At 40.6% G+C, this 17,974-nt stretch overlaps 1 protein-coding gene across 1 annotated transcript in view; it reads right to left on the bottom strand.

The window, feature by feature from the left end:
• Nucleotides 1-689: 689 nt before the first annotated feature.
• LOC143284645 (uncharacterized) overlaps nucleotides 690-17,974 on the bottom strand; it is a 33,633-nt gene continuing 16,348 nt past the window's right edge. The window contains exons 8-12 of the mRNA XM_076591527.1: nucleotides 17,049-17,322; nucleotides 16,387-16,580; nucleotides 8,537-10,308; nucleotides 7,906-7,961; nucleotides 690-6,777 (exon numbers count right to left, since the gene is read on the bottom strand). Coding sequence (XP_076447642.1) covers nucleotides 6,725-6,777; nucleotides 7,906-7,961; nucleotides 8,537-10,308; nucleotides 16,387-16,580; nucleotides 17,049-17,322 — 2,349 coding nt within the window. The 3' untranslated portion in view covers nucleotides 690-6,724. The remainder of the gene's footprint in view (nucleotides 6,778-7,905; nucleotides 7,962-8,536; nucleotides 10,309-16,386; nucleotides 16,581-17,048; nucleotides 17,323-17,974) is intronic.

The following is a 17,974-nucleotide window of genomic DNA, read 5'->3' as shown; positions in this document are numbered from 1 at the left end:
TCCCCACCCACCACTCATCCCCATCCCCCCCGGACCCAGCAAACTGTACCACAAGTGACGTCAAACAACAGGCAAACCCCCCTTATAATCTACAGAATCTTCACAATGATGGTGGTAGAGAAGGAAAAGATCATATGAATGCCTTTTTCTTCTCGAGGGAAAATAGCTTGCGTTCTAATATTTTCTGCAGTTTTCTGTGCATAGTGTGCATGAATGCATGCTTCATATTTTCATTCATTCTGACTATATGCACCTGTTGTATATGTCTTTTATGTTAAAACGTTTTCATGTTTTTTTAGACAATTCTCAAATATTTTATCAATGTGTCCGATGTTACTTTCCTGTCTGGTTCACATGTACTCAGAAATGTGTATCATAAAGCTTTTATGTCATGCACACACCTGTCAACATGTATTTGTTAAAAAACAAACTCAGATCCAAAAACTGCCTTAGTTGCTATCACAACCAATCATGTCGCCCGCTTCCCTTTCACTAAAAGTGCATGCTGGTTTGTATGTTGAAAAATCAGGTCCGCATTAGGTGTGTCTGTGTATAAGTATGCACATAGTTCTCTTTTTTTTGTGTGTATCCAAATGTTTATATCTGTAATGCAAAGTTATTCAGGTTTCTCACGCTCTGAGTGAAGACAATCCTAAGAAAACAAAATGAAGTACAACCATGACTTATGTACAAAACTATTTATTCCAAATTTGGCCATTAAGAACATTCAAATGGATACATACTGCTTTGTTGAAAGACAACACAAACATGTAAAATATAAACAACACATTTGCTGAGACTGACCATAATAACTTCATACATCACAGACATCTTAATTCAAACATGTTCATAACTGAAATGATTTCAGGCATGTTTAATTACTGACCCAGATATTTGTGTACAACACTTTACATGGTTTGGGAAAAAAAAAGTACAAGAATCTTAATACTTCCATTTCAGCAATGCTGACTGTTACGAGTCCAAACTTTAAAGTTTCTAAAAAAAAATTCAAACTAACTTTGAATACTAATGCCATGAAAAAAAAGGAAAAGAAAAAAGCTTAATCACTTGATATATATATAATAAAAGATTTGTGATCTGTTTCACGCATAATATTCCAAGAACATGAAAAAATGAATTCACAACTGTCTGTTGATATAACCCTCAGACATAGACAGGAAAGGAGAAATCTTTTAACACTGCCTGCACAACTGCAACGTCAGTTTGATCAGCCAAGCCAGCAAAGTAAAACTAAAGCTCAAAATTATTCTGAACAATCCAAGCCATGCAAATGAGGTGTTACACAGCAAGATACCAAACATCATATACACTGATCATATCACCAATGATCAAGTCTAGCCAAGCCAATAATCTGCAAACTGGACCATAAGAAAATGTGCTGACATCAATTAAGAAAAGAAAATGATGCTCATATGGTGGCATAACAAGGCCCAATGGCCTTGCTAAAACAATCCTCCGAGGAACTGTTGAGGGTGGGAGACAAGGGGGTGGGGAGTGTGGTGGGGTTGGGAGCGCTAACCGAGACAAAATTTAATTCAAACAAAATATTAATCATCACTTAACCTCATAGACTTTACAACAACATGTTTGTTAACCTTCCTTCTTCACTGCCAAAAAAATACAGTCAGTATTTAAAACCCTCCTCCACCCGGTAATGTGAAGTCACCAGAATCTTATAAACACAAACACAGATTTGAATCAGAGATGCGGGTTTGGATATATATATATCTCATTGGGATATAATCTCCAGAAGTCCAAATCATGTCAACAGTAACGTTTAAACAATGAGACAGTAACGTTTAAACAATGAGAAATAATCTTGCAAGAAAATCAAAACTGAAAACATCTGTGTCAAGAAACACACACACACAATCATCGCCCTCCAATAAAAACTTAAATTTACCCTTGCAACGCTTCAAGAATGACAGCTTGTGCAACCACATTCTAGTAATTCATAGATGATCTAGATATTTACAGAATGACAGTTTGTGTAAATCACACTCCTGACAATGTTTACAGCAATCAGTATTTGTATTTCTCTGTGTTAAATTCGGGCTGGGAGAGCGCGTTCGCTACACTACAGTGCCACCCATTTCTTTTGTATTTTTTCTGCATGCAGTTTTATTTGTTTTTCCTATCGAAGTGGATTTTTCTACAGAATTTTGCCAGGAACAACCCTTTTGTTGCCGTGGGTTCTTTTACATGCGCTAAGTGCATGCTGCACACGGGACCTCAGTTTATCGTCTCATCCGAATGACTAGCGTCCAGATCACCACTCAAGGTCAAATGGAGAGGGAGAAAATATTGGCGGCTGAGCAGTGATTCAAACCTAGGAGGATGTGTTACCATCACTCCACTATATGTATGATTGTCAGGATCAAAGAACTGTATACAAATAATACATCAAACAGTTTGTTTAATATTCTACAAGCAGCAAAACAAATTTCAAGCTATGATTAATAACAAAACTCACAAAAACAGGTGCTTGAAAATGCTCAATCTGTGCCAAAATATCGCAAGAAATTTGCTCAGAAGTTGAACAACAGGCGTTTGTCTTCTGTAATCAGTTACTCTTTAGCTGAAAGGTCCAAAACCCAGTTTGATGCATTGGGAATCAACACCCGAGAGATAGGAATTAAAATATGCATTCTAGCGCAGTGCTTGTGCGCAAGGTGCAATTGGTTCATCTACATCAACAATATGTAAACACAGGAACATGACTAAAGAGATGATGAAGTCAGTGACAAGATCGCGGAGGAAGCTGTGCTGGTTCTCTTCAACTCGGACACTGAAGACGAAGATTTTAGTGGATTCAGTGAGCAGGATGACGTTGAATAAATGTGACTATCCCTAAATTATGGATCTTATTTTCATCGTTTGTTTATTATTTTTTTGTGGCACTAGCAGTATTTTCGCTTGCTTTTCTTTGTGTTGTTCCCGCTTGTGTTTATTTCATAACCTACAGTATTGACAGCTTTTCTGTTGTATCAGTATAAGTGCGGCTTATAAACCGGTGTGGCTTATGTATGTATAAAGTTCAAATTTTTTCCAAAATTTAGTGGGTGTGGCTTATATACCAGTGCGCTCAATAGACCGAACTTTACGGTAAATATTAGGCAAAAAATTACATACACCATAAATGTTTATTTGTGTGGCAAAAACATCGACGGCTATATCAACCACTTTACAACATAAGACATATCAGTCATCTTGGACCCAACTCTTGATACAACAAAACCCTTCCGCCTCCCAAGAGAAAAATGTGCTGCCAACACGAACACCAAAAGCATGAAAGACTCCAAAAGTAAAATAAAATGAAAGCTGATACAGGCATGGAAGACTCCAAAAGAAAAATTAAGCGACAGGTGATACAAGCATGGAAGACTCCAAACAAAAAAAAAAAACAGTGTTAGTTGATACAAGGTTACACAGCATGAAAACTGACAACAATATTCCCATCAGCTGTCGCACTCATGATGCACTGGCTTACTTGTTTCCCATGAACTGTCCAGAACGTCAATGAGGAAATCAGAACTGTCAGTTAATCCAGCAGCCACACAGAAGGCAACAACGGACATATACCACACATCTAGCAGCACACAAGGGATTAAAAAGCTCAACTCTTGAAAGATTGAACATCACTGAAGTAATGCAAACAAGAAAACATCTTTTAGCAGCATCTGACTGTGTGGCAGCTGAAATCACATCTGAGAAAGAAAAAAAGAAATAAGAAAAGTACATCTCTCAAATTCAAAATTTACAATCAATAGGTGTAATCTTGTACATCTCTCAAATTCAGAATTTACAATCAATAGGTGTAATCTTCAGTTTGTCTCATTCAATCAAAAAATCCAAATGACAATCAAAGCACAAGAGTAAAAGTCAACCAACTTGGTTGTTCTTTGATTCTGGTCCAAGATGTGTCAGTAGCCAATCTGATGCAATTCCAAACCAAACAAAACACATCCATCCAAATAAAATGCAAAAAAAAAAAAAAAAAAAAAAAGGATCTGACAACACAAAGACTTAATATTTAAGTCAAGAAGTGGGTGGGTGTTGAGGAAGAGCTCGAGGCAATTCACTGCAAAAGAAACTACTGATAGTAACACAGCATTGAAAGCTCAAATCAAATCAAATCACCTGACCTCAAGACACTTACTCAAAAAAAGATGCCAACAACAACAAAAAAGAAAAAGCAAATGCAATAGTGGAAATGCAGACAGACACATACTCTGATAAGCAAGTCAGCTCTAATCATCCTGCGAAGACATTTGTAAGCTTTTTTTTTTTATTTAAATGTGTGTTTGGGTGAAGATGTTAGACAAATGTTCTGCAGTCAGGCTGACAACACACTATAAACTATAAGCCTGCATGTGTGTGTTGCCGTGAAAATCATGCCAAAGACAGATGCCATTCTGCACATGCTGTGGTGTCAAAGTTCTCCCTTTAGTCAACAGAAGCATAGGGAAGGACCAACCATATGGGCTAAAACTGTTTCTGAAATTGCACATTATTTTCACCAGAAACATACACTGTCACAAACAACTGCTTTGGGGGCTGGCTTTGTAGTTACACAGATTAAGAAAAAGCATTTAATTAACTCATTCATCCCTGTGCCTGCCTGAGAGGTGTGCGCCGCTGATCGCCGTTCTCCGCCTAAGCCCACCTGACAGGCGGGCGAAGAAACCCATTTATTCAAACTGGTTTGTCAGCTTATTATTATGCATTAAACTACTACGTAAGCGAAGTAACTCCAATTTAACTTCCTTCCTCACTGGCATGCGAAGTTTCGCTCCAAAAATCGAACGAATAATGTGTTTTTTTTATCTGGTTTTCCGCATAAATATGGTATGACATCAAAGGCTTACTGCGCAGTTTAGAGCTCAATGAAATTATGATGGACTCTTGCAGGGAATTCAACCCAGATGATAACGATTTGTCTTATAATTCTTTCAATAATTCATGGGAAAGTGAAGGAGATGAAATTAGCAACCAGTGTAGACAATCAAGTAGATGAGCCCACAACCATCAACATCCATCGAAGCTGACATTTTACTATTTCTGTTTTTAATTTAAAAGTTACAGGTATACTATAACATCCTTTGTGATGAGACTTCAGCAATTTGTGCCAAAATTAGACTTCGGTCATAATAATGAAGTTCGTTAGCTATTGGTTGAGCAGCTGCTATAAATTCATGCCTGAAGTGAAGCACCCCTTCCTGTTCATGCAGCCAGACAAAAACATGCCAGACTGGGAAGGCTGCACAGGCAGACGACCTTATAGGGCTGAAAGGGTTAAAAAAAAAAAAAAAAAAGAAGAAAAAAGTTACAGACAAAGATTGTTGCTCTGTTCTTGGCTTGGAGTCATTTCATTTCTTGTCCATTTTTTTTTTTTAAATCTGACTGCACATTACAGCTGTACTAGTATACAAGGCTGTTATTATTGCTATACAAGTAGACAAGGTAGCTAAATAAACAGACAATTTGATATAACAGCTGGACAGACAAAGTTGAATTCACAGCCAAACAAACAGAAACCAAATTTAAAAGTCACATCCAGCAAACATATTTTCCTGTGTATTTTCTTGTTATCAATTTGTAGGCATGACAATGTTGTGGAAAATTTGCTAACAGTATTTTGCAAATAAAAACAAAACCACTACCTTAAAGTGTGTCTGATATGTGGCCTGATTTTTTGCACTTCATAGGGTATTCCCGGTGATCGAGTACTTTTGTGCACTCATTTATGAAAAATTCCCCTCTTAAATTTTTATCTTTGATATCATCAACAGCATAATGGTAAAATTGCTCGATCTCAAAGGTTTCCCTTGCCTATCAGGTTCTGGATCAAGATCGATGTTGAAGTTAGGCATGTGTCTTAGATCATGGGTAGCTGCCATTTTGGCATCTGAATGATGCACAGCCAATCTTTCGACTCAGCTTGTCGGCACCATTATCACCACGTGGTAATTTCATAAACCATTTGAAAAGGAATAAAAAGAGCTTTTGTTTAGTACCAGGCATTCATTCAAAACTTATTACCAGTTTTGAGAAATATATGTGTAAAAAAAAAATTTTTTTAAAAAAGCAAAAATCTTTTTTCAAGTGCTGCATTCGCAAAAATAAGTTTATTATGCTAAAACAATAACTGCTGAAAAGCGAAGGCTAAAATGAACACAGTAGTGCTAAAATTACCCTAGAAGGTCAAAAGAATCCAGGCAAACGAAGCGAAAGAAAAACCGACCCACAAATCCACTGATGTGATCTATGTCAAGGCGGTCAGCCACAGCATGCAAAAAGCCCTCCAACTATCCATGATTTTTATTCAACAAAGACAAAACATAGAAGAAAAGCAATGTCAGCATAGGAAAGAGGAGAAATTCAACATAATCCCTGTATAAAACATATCTTTATTTCTTAAACGTAGTTACAGGCTTGGGGAAAATAGGCAAAATTGACATTTTTTAATCTTTGCTTCAGTTTTGCGGTCTAGGCTGCTGGTACCTACAATATCATAGCGAAACATACAAGGCTGATGTCATAGCTCAACAAAATTGACATCACAGTGATACAGACAAGGCTGATGCGATAACAAAATTGACACCACAGTTAAACAGACAAGACTGACAAGATGCCAGCCCACTGAGCAGTTCCTGCAGACAGTGGGTGTGACGGAGAAGACACGCCCCGCAATGTGTGCTCCCTACAGCTTTCCTTCAGCATGTTCCTGGCAATGCTGCTTCTTCCAGTGAAGCTCTGTGGACAGGAAAGATGCAGCAGACGGGTCATCATTCATGCATGACATGCAGGCACACACACATCTGCACTGATCTGCTCTAGCATACCAGGGGAATTCAGAAAGTTAGTCTGGGGTTGGGAACAGTGATATTTTGTTTCATTTTGCTTTGTTGATAATCTAGCAAGTGTGGTATGATAAATGTCAGTGACAAGGGGGAGAGAGAGAGAGAGACTGAGAGAAAACTGAAATGTTTAATGTCATTAGTTGTAAAGCTCTAGTGAAATAGTAGGTACTAAGATAAAATGGAACAGAAAGGAAAAAACAGAATTGAAACAACATAAACTGATAAGAGATTTGTGACACTTCGGCACTTTGTCATTAGCTTAAAGTACATGTGATGGGCATAATGTGCCTTTTTTTTCAGTCCTTCGTCTCCAGGGTTTGGACAGTACACAGAAAACAAAGTACATATAAATCATATAATAAATATTTACGTATGTAACATCAACACGCATCATATCAATACAAACACATACTAAAGAACTTATAGATCATGAAATAATTATCTATGCCTGAACATCAAAACCCATCACATCAATATGAACACATCATATAATTACAATGTTGAGATTGACAGACAGAGAGAGAGCGTGGTGAGTCTGTTGTGTGTGGGTGGGTGTGGGTGTGTGCATGCGTATCAAGATGATACATTCATGCAAAAGATACAATTATGCACACACACACACATGAACAGCCATACAACCATGACAGCGTGGCTACAATCATTTAAACAGCATCCATGTGTGTCCTAATGAAACCAAATTTGGTTGCCATGATTTTCATTTCTCATTCTAGAGATTCTTGATCAGCCTGGACAAGCCTGAATCAAAAACAAGGTGCTAATAATTCACACCAATTAAAAAGACTTGGTGCACAGAGCCCACCACTGAACTTGCCAAACCACAACTCCAGCACTGGTGGAAGGACAGGACTGGGCCTCCACCTTCCCTTGCTGAGCCCTTGACACAGTGAGTGTGAATTCAATGCCCCAATAGCCATAAAAGACTATGAGATCTTTAACCTAACTCCAGTGCTGCCACTAAAATAATGCCTATCATTCCCAACAAGTTATCTGTTGTACTCACGCTGACAAGGAATCCCGCAGTAGTATCTCACATTGATTATGTTCTGCTCCTTGCACCTGAAACCAACACACAGCATTCAATAAACACACAGGAACAACACAAGTGTTTGCTAAACCCTCTACTTCCTGAATTCTGTTTCATCACCCAAAGCCCACTCAGCATAACTCTCTATTCAAATGTCCATGATTAACGCCTTTGTTTCTGACTTCAGCAGAATGATTCCCTCCTTACTGAGTACTTCATCGAGCAACTGTCATACCATGTGCATTGTACACTTGAGTTCTGATAGAAATAGATGGAAACATTTTTACATCCCAGTCTACTAACCCAGTTGCCAACATTATTACTTGAAGTGTGCATTTAGTGTTCTTAGTACCCTCCTGTTCAACTGCAAGACCTGAACAACTTATCACTAACACATCCACCAACTGAATCGGTTTTATACTTCTACTGTTCCAGATTTTTATGCTCTGCTGCTGATTCTAGAGTGTTGAAAATTCCTTAAAGAAAGCCCCCCCCCAAAAAAAAATCACAAGGTCAGCACTCTTTCTTCTAGATTGGCCCAGCATTACGGAACACACTGCCTTTCTCAGTCCCTCGCATTGATTTCCTGGTCAATTCTCTTACTCACCTGAGACATTTCTTGAAGACACGCAGAGCTGGTTCTACAACACCGCAGTTGCTGCAGACACTGAGCGCGCGTGGCGTTTTCCGTGTCTGACAAGCACCACTTCCTCCACTGTTCGGATCGGACACCTGAGACTTGGAGTCACTGCCTACACCGGTGTCCTTGGTCACCTGAGACTTGGACTTGCTGCCTACACCTGTGTCTTTGGACACCTGTGACTTTGAGTCACTGCCTACACCTGTGTCTTTGGACACCTGAGACTTGGACTCACTGCCTACACCTGTGTCGTTGGTCACCTGAGACTTGGAATCACTGGATACACCTGTGCCCTGGGACACCCGAGACTTGGGCTCTCTGCCTACACCTGTGGCCTTGGTCACTTCAGACTTGGATTCGCTGCCTACACCTGTGCTCTTGGTAACCTGAGACTTGGACTCACTGGATACACCTGTGCCCTGGGACACCCAAGACTTGAGCTCGCTGCCAACACCTGTGGCCTTGGTCACCTGAGACTTGGACTTGCTGGATATACCTGTGCCCTGGGACACCTGCAACTTTGACTCACTGCCTACACCTGTGCCCTGGGACACCTGAGACTTTGACTCCCTGCCTACACCTGTGCCCGGGGACACCTGAGACTTTGACTCCCTGCCTACACCTGTGCCCTGGGACAACCGAGACTTTGACTCGCTGGATACACCTGTGTCCGACGCTCCAGGCGGTTCTGGGTCTGTTTGGATGCACTTGTCCTCCTTCCATGGGTCTGTTTGGATGCACGAGTCCACCATCTCCTTCTTCGCTTTCTTTGTTAGGACTTGTCTGACTTTCTGCCCTGTTACCTGTAGGATTTTCACTGCTGCTGATATTAAGTTGCTTTCTGCCGGTTCGTTTTCTGCTGGTGTTCGTGTAGGGACAGAGTCAGCCGCTGAGTGTTTGACACTTGGTTCTGTTGCCTTGTTACCTGGTTCTGTTGGTTTGTTTTTTGGTTCTGTTGCCTTCAAGGTTTGTTCTGTTGCCTTGTTACTTGGTTCTGTTGCCTTGCTACTTGGTTCTGTTGCCTTGTTGCCAGGTTCTGTTGCCTTGTTGTCAGGTTCTGTTGCCTTGCTACTTGGTTCTGTTGCCTTGTTGTCAGGTTCTGTTGCCTTGTTGTCAGGTTCTGTTGCCTTGCTACTTGGTTCTGTTGCCTTGTTGCCAGGTTCTGTTGCCTTGCTACTTGGTTCTGTTGCCTTGTTGCCAGGTTCTGTTGCCTTGCTACTTGGTTCTGTTGCCTTCAAGGTTTGTTCTGTTGCCTTGTTGCCAGGTTCTGTTGCCTTCAAGGTTTGTTCTGTTGCCTTGCTACTTAGTTCTGTTGCCTTGCTATTTGGTTCTGTTGCCTTGTTGCCAGGTTCTGTTGTCTTTTTGCCAGGTTCTGTTGTCTCATTGCCAGGTTCTGTTGTCTTTTTGCCTAGTTCTGATGCCTTGTCCACATCGCCTTTGTCCACAGTGGGTTTTAGGGTGTCCTCACTGTCCGCAGCAACCGCACTGGCATCCCCAGACTGCCCTTTGCTTTTGTTCTTGTTTTTCTTCTTCTTCTTCTTAGCCTTGCTACTGGCCTCTGCCTGGCCTTCAGGAGGGACTGCGGTGTCACCTTCCACATCGCTGGACTGTTTGGTTTCACTTTTGCTAGGCTGTCGGGTTTCTCCACTGCCCTTGGTGGCTGCGCCTTTGCTTTCTGCGGCCGACGGTCTGGAGGGATTGGCCTTTGCCGTGCTGGATGCTTTCTCAGAAGGCGAGTCCTGAAAGAAGAAAATAAGATACTTGAAAGAAAGGTAAAAAAAAAAACTGAACCAAAAAAAAACCACACACACACAAAAAAACAACAACCCCTAAACAGAGTAATGCTGGTCCATGCAATTAGGAAGCTACCAATGAGCAAAACTGGCATTGTAGTCATCTGAAGATTTTTGACTCACTTGTGTAAACAAAGTGAGTCTATGTTTTAACCCGGTGTTCGGTTGTCTGTGTGTGTGTGTGTGTGTGTCTGTGTGTCCATGGTAAACTTTAGCATTGACATTTTCTCTGCAAATACTTTGTCAGCTGACACCAAATTAGGCATAAGAATAGGAAAAATTCAGTTCTTTCCAGTCATCTTGTTTAAAACAATATTGCACCTCTTGGATGGGCACAAAAAAATAAAAAATGAAGCCTAGTTATATGCAAACTGCATTTACTGTTATATTTATATTTTTTGTATTCTCTAAACTTGGCACTTTGATCTGATATTCTGACCCAACAACAAGAGCAGTCATTATTATCATTTTTTGTTCAAACACGAACTTCTTTTGCTAAGCATGGAAGTTTTATTTATTTTGCAAACGTTTTGGTGCAGAGAGAAAAAAAGGGAAATTACTCTGTAATTAATGCCAGGGGACTTAATTTGCTTTAAACTGATCTTTCTCATCTTAAACATTACATTTTGAAATTATACACAATACATAAAAAGCTTGGATTTTTTTTTCAGTGTATTACAAGCAAGTCTTGAAGGCCTTGCCTCTCTTGTTCTGCGTTACTCTTTGACTTGCTACTTTTGTTTGTTTGGTTACATGCCTTCATTTGCCATAACAGACAAAAGCGAGTATGCAGTTGCATTTGTGTCAAATGTGATCACAAAGTCCACCAGTTATCTTCCTAGTATCTGTCTGTGTGGCACTGCCCTCACACAGCATATATATGTGACGCCGCACGCGAAAATCATGGATAAGTCGCTGGAGTAAATTTCACGCAACACGCTGTGAAAGTGACATGGGGTGAAAATATCAGATTCGAGTTTTTTGGTTATTCAGATTCTATGATTCTTTTTCTTTCAAATTTCCAAGTATTATAAAGAAATATAAAATATTTGTGCTTTATTTTGATGTTTTCCTGTTAGGAATTGATGGTCAAGAGTGGGAAACAGTGAACTCGTTTGCCCTAATTTTGAACACGATTTCGTTCTGCAATAGACTCTTATGGAGTGCAAGAACAAAAACTCCAGGTTGTAAACAGTCTCTAGTCCTATTTTTACACTGTTCTCAATCTGTCCTTTATGTTTAGGCATAGTAATTCAGATTTTAATGTGAGACCGCCTGTTTCCAGCGACTTATCCTTGATCAAGTTTTGCTGACGCTCTATTCATCACTGCTACAGCTTTGATCGTATTCTTGAATTATTTTCAAAAGTAGCACCCTTCTTCTGTCCAAGTCTGCATTACAATCACTCTCAGTGTTTTGTAAAAGCCACAATAACTGCTGAAAGTGAGTGACATTTCGGGTTTCCCGAAGACGAAGCACAACAATGGCAGCGGTGAAACGGACAGGCTCACAGATCTTCAAACTGCTCTCGTAAACAGTATCAGTATCAGCATCAGTAGCTCAAGGAGGCGTCACTGCATTCGGTCAAATCCATATATGCTACAACACATCTGCCAAGCAGATGCCTGACCAGCAACGTAGCCCAATGCGCTTAGTCAGGCCTTGAGAAAAATAATAATTAAAAAAAAAGGAAAAAAAAAGAAGAAATACATAAATTAATAAATAAAAAAATAAAAAATAATAGATAAATACATAAAAATACTACTACTAACAATAAAAATCTCTCTTGTCATCTCTCCAGAACTCACTGAAGCAGTGACAGAGAACTATGGTGGTGACAAACTAACAGGAAGCGAAGATTTTAGCAGTGGTAACAAAGAAAATTAACGTGTGCCAGTGGAAAATGGGAATGAAGACACTGAATCTGTTAAGTCGGACTTACTTTGGCTTTGTCGTTCATGAAGCTTTCGCTTCGAATGTTTATTTGACGTGTTTTTAAAATTATCGGGCTTACTTTGGCTTTGTCGTTCATTAAGCTTTCGCTTCTAATGTTTATTTGACGTGTTTTTAAAATTATGTGAAGTTATGGTGAACTTGAATTACTTAGATGGAAAGGATAACGTGTATCACTTAATATCTTAAATAATAACTGAACTTGTCTGAGAAATCCGTCAAAAACAAGCGAGAATGCTGATAATGCTGATGCTATTTTCAGCAACAAACTGTCATGGCAAAAGTTCTCTAAGTCATTCTTGATATTTTTGTGCCATTCACCCGCTGGGTAAAATTCATATTAAAAAGTTACAGCAATGTGAATGTTCATAAACTTTAAACTAAATTTTCTCACAAGTACGTTTGTGATCATCACGAGACTCAAATGCATGTATCTCAAAAAACAAATAAAGATAACTGAATTCTGTTTTCTATGTCTTATTCAGAATTCTCTCTACTTTCAGATAACAGATACTATTATTTTTGTGAATTCTGACCATTATCCATGATTTTCGCGTGCACCATTACATATATACAACCCATCGTACATGATCACATCCAAGCTTGCTCTTCCACAGCCCAATGCCTGCAGTCCACAGGGAATCATATCAATTGACTAAGCAATCAGTATCAAGTTACCATGATGTTATCCTCAAGAGAAAAGTCTGAAGTACAGCTGAGTCATTGTGCAGTGTTGAGTGGCATCTGCTCTCACTCAACACACTGAGGACGCTAGCTGTTGTGTCTCCTGCTGACAACAATTAATTCCTTGATCCCAGAACCAGACAGAAAATGTATCTCCCCTGAAATGAATATCACACCCTTCCAATACATCCCTGTGAAAAAGCTCACACCAAACACCAAAATGAAGTTACCACAGGCATGAAAGCAGAGGAACAAACTGAAACTGAGAGCAGGGCATGAAACACTATACAGGATTAAGGACAAACTTTTTGGTATTTTACTGACAGATGGCAATATAACTTTTTTTTTTAAATGACTAATAAAAAGCCACAAATTTTCTTCATTTTTTGTAAGCAAATTTCAAAAGTTTTCAAACATTAAAACCGTACAAACAATCAACATTGTCCTCCATCGCATGAAACCTTTCAACCTGTAAACATGAACAAAACATTCATTTCATTTCCACCACCAACCATCAAAATTACCTCTGAGAACTTCCTTTTGTAAGCACCACTGTCATAAGTCAGGATACCCTGCAAAACTTCCTCCAGCAATGCACTGCCATGATTCAAAGTTACTCTACAAACCTTCCTCTAGTAAACACTTATGTTCTGAGTCAAGATTACCTCAGAAAAAACTTACTGTAGAAAGCACCATTGTCTTGAGTCAAGGTTACCCTACAAAACTTACTTTAGCAAGTCCACTGTTTGAGTTCAGATTACTCTACAAAACGTCCTCTAGAAATGTGCTGTCACAGGTCAAGTTTACCCTACAAAACTTTCTCTATTAAGTGTCACTGTCTTGAGTCAAGGCTACCAGGAAGTGTCACTGTCGCCAGTGAAGGCTACCAGTTAGCGTCACTATTGTGCGTCAAGGCATGTCAGTGTTGTGAGTCAAGGCTACCAGTTAGTGTCAGTGTTGTGAGTCAAGGCTACTAGTAAGTATCAGTGTTTTGAGCCAAGGCTACCAGTAAGTGTCAGTGTTGTGAGCCAAGGCTACCGGTAAATGTCACTGTCATAAGTCAAGCCTACTTTTACGGGTCACTGTGGTGAGTCACGGCTACCAGTTAAGTGTCACTGTGGTGAGTCAAACCTATCAGTGTCAATGTTGCGAGTCAGCCAACCAGTGTCACTGTGGTGAGTCAAGGCTTCCAGTTAAGCGTCACTCATGAGTCAAGACTACCAGTTAAGTGTCATAGTGGTGAGCCAAGGCTACCAATTAAGTGTCACTGTGGTGAGCCAAGGCTACCAGTCAAGTGTCACTGTGTTGAATCAAAGCTAACAGTCAAGTGTCACTGTGGTGAGCCAAGGCTACCAGTCAAGTGTCACTGTGTTGAATCAAAGCTAACAGTCAAGTGTCACTGTGGTGAGCCAAGGCTACCAATTAAGTGTCACTGTGGTGAGCCAAGGCTACCAATTAAGTGTCACTGTAGTGAGCCAAGGCTACCAATTAAGTGTCACTGTGGTGAGCCAAGGCTACCAATTAAGTGTCACTGTGGTGAGCCAAGGCTACCAATTAAGTGTCACTGTAGTGAGCCAAGGCTACCAGTTAAGTGTCACTGTCATGGGTCAAGCCTATAATAATAATAATGGTATTTATATAGCGCTGAATCTTGTGCAGAGTAATTAAGCGCTTTCGCACCAGTCATTCACACGCATGCATAACTCTAAAACTGTAGAAACTAAAGACAAGGAAGGGCAGGTAAGGGAGGCTATTTTGGGAAGAGGTGGGTTTTAAGGCCAGACTTGAAACAGCTGAGTGTGGAGACTTGACGAAGCAAAAGAGGAAGTTCATTCCAACTGCAAGGTCCAGAGACAGAGAAAGAACGGCGGCCAACAGTCGAGTGTTTGAATCTGGGTATGCATAAACAGAGTGGATCCGAAGCTGATCGTAGTGAGCGAGATGGAGTGTAGAGGTGAAGGCAGCCGCAGAGATAGGAAGGGGCAGTTTTGTGAATACATCTATAACATAGAGTGCTGATCTTGTACTTTATTCGGTGTGAGACAGGGAGCCAGTGTAGATGTTGCAAAAGAGGAGTGATGTGTTCAGATCTTTACTTTCTGAGGACGAGTCGGGCAGCAGAGTTTTGTATGCGCTGAAGGGACTGAATGGATGAAGCAGGCAAACCAGACAATAGAGAGTTACAGTAGTCAAGGCGAGAGAGAATGAGAGAAACGACAAATCTAGATGTTGCGTCAGTGGACAGATATTTCCGGACGGCACTGATGCGCCGCAGTTGACAGCAGCAGGACTGACATGTCTGACTGATAAATTTTTGCATGGACAGTGTATTGTCAAGGGTAACACCGAGGTTCCTGACTGACATGGAAAGAGGGATGGATGTGCTGCCAAGTTTGATTGTGTCAATTGTGATGGAAGACAGTTTTTGTTTAGTTCCTATGATCATTGCTTCAGTTTTGTCCGCGTTCAATTGTAACTTATTTCAAGTCATCCAGGTTTGAATGTCCAGGAAGCAGTTGGGTTTCTTGCAAGAGTGACAACAATTTTTCAGGGGTATCACTCTTCTGGAGTTGAGTGTCATCAGCATAAGAATGATGACTGATATTATGGTGGTTGATAATTTCAGCGAGAGGAGCAGTGTACAGTGTGAAGGGCACTGGGCCTAAAACAGATCCCTGTGGGACTCCATGTTCGATTTTAACGGGTTCAGACTGGAAATGATCAACAATGACAGACTGGAATTGATCAGTGAGATAAGATTTGAACCAGTTCAGAACAGTGCCGTTGATACCAAATGTAAAATTAAGACGGGAAAGAAGGATTGAATGGTCTATCGTGTCAAAGGCGGCTGACAAGTCAAGAAGAGTGAGAAGGGAAATTTTTCCTGAGTCGGACGCTATCAGTAGATTGTTCAGAATGTGGAGGAGAGTGGTTTCGTGATAGGCAGACTGAAATGGGTGGATGAGATTGTTGAAACAAAGGTGGTTGTTGAGCTGCATGAGGACTGCTTTTTCAAGGAGTTTCAACATGAATGGAAGATTAGAAACTGGTCGATAGTTTTTCAAAATGTTTGCGTCAAGGTTGGGTTTCTTCAGAAGAGGCCGGACGATTGCAGTTTTGAAAGTGGATGGAAACGTTCCAGTGAGAAGGGATGAGTTGACAATATTGGTGATTGTGGGGAGAAGATGTGAGACACACTGGGAAAAGACCGAGGCTGGTATAGGATCGAGCTCACAGGATTTTATCGTCATTTCTTTCAGGATTTCATGAACTTCAGAGTCAATGTCACGAGTCAGCCAACAAGTGTCACTGTCGTGAGTCAAGGCTCCCAGTTAAGTGTCACTGTTGCAAGTTAAGGTTACCAGTTACTCCTGGTATAAGACTTACTCTGTTAAGTGCCTCCAGGAGTTCATCAGAGGTCATGACGTCCCGGACAGAGCCCCCTGTGGTGATGGTGTAGGTCACATTGCCTGTCAGAAGGTTGTCAAAGCCCATTTGTTGATGGAAGATGAAGATGTCATCTTCTGTCAGGACCCACCCCGGTGACGGCCGCTTCTTGCGACTCACTACGTAGCGCATCACTGGGGGGCAAGGGAAGTGGAAGGTGTTAATAATATACATGTCTAATACATACACCATACATGTGTAAATAATATATGTGTTGAATATATATGTGTATGTGTGTGCATAATTGAAAGCCTGACTGAATGACAGAAAAGGAATGATGAGCACTTAAATGCAGCTGTCAGTCGACTCTACCCTGGTAGGTAGCCTGTTGAGCAAACTGAGTTAAGCGCTTAACGCTTGGTCTCTAACTGATGATGGTATAACCCTGTATCAATAAATTCAATAATACATTAGCTGCTTGTGTGGAATGCAATAAATCAATGCACACAGCAACAAGCATGACTATCAAATCATCACATTTGTAAATCATATATCTATATATATCCCTTATTATCTGGATTCAGGAACTGCCGTGCGTTCACTATTTTCTTCCCCAAGAAACAAGCACACAAATGCACACACACACACACACAGGTACCTACACTCAATCATTAGCACCCTCATTGAAGTCAGAGAGGTAGCATTAGAAATGCGGATGATGAAATGGGTGGGCTTCTCACTGCCAGTCGTCTTCTCTAATTTCGTGTAGTTCACCTCCGTGATGACCCAGTGTTCCCCTTCAGTACAGGCTCTGACCGGCAGACCCTTGACACTTTTTGCCATGTACTCGCGCGTCAGTTTCGGGACCTTGAGCTCCTCCCAGAACATGGATTTCGAAGAAGCCAGCGTGTTCAATGTTAAATGTGGTATGTTGTCCTGTATAGAAAAAACCAAGCAAGTTCAGATTATATCAATGAAAGTGTTTATATAGCGCTGAATCTTGTGCAGACAAAAAGAAATTGCTTACACACCTACATGCCATGAGTAATGAAAAAATCTCCAGCACAGGCTATCTGCATCAATCCTCACCACTTGTTAGCTCCACCTTGGTGTCTCAAAGTCAAACTATCAAAGAACCAGAGATTTCTTTTCCCAAATTAAAAGTATCATATTGCTGTGTGTTGTAGACGGGCGCAATAGCCGAGTGGTTAAAGCGTTGGACTGTCAATCTGAGGGTTCCGGGTTCGAATCACGGTGACGGCGCCTGGTGGGTAAAGGGTGGAGATTTTTACGATCTCCCAGGTCAACTTATGTGCAGACCTGCTAGTGCCTGAACACCCTTCGTGTGTATATGCAAGCAGAAGATCAAATATGCACGTTAAAGATCCTGTAATCCATGTCAGCGTTCGGTGGGTTATGGAAACAAGAACATACCCAGCATGCACACCCCTGAAAACGGAGTATGGCTGCCTACATGGCGGGGTAAAAACGGTCATACACGTAAAAGCCCACTCGTGTGCATACGAGTGAATGCAGAAAAAGAAGAAGCTGTGTGTTGTAGAAGGAGGACATATATATATATGTGTGT

This window comes from Babylonia areolata, chromosome 8, assembly GCF_041734735.1.
Source record: "Babylonia areolata isolate BAREFJ2019XMU chromosome 8, ASM4173473v1, whole genome shotgun sequence".
NCBI classification, from domain to species: domain Eukaryota; kingdom Metazoa; phylum Mollusca; class Gastropoda; order Neogastropoda; family Buccinidae; genus Babylonia; species Babylonia areolata.
This window is presented reverse-complemented; position numbering and strand designations above follow the sequence as displayed.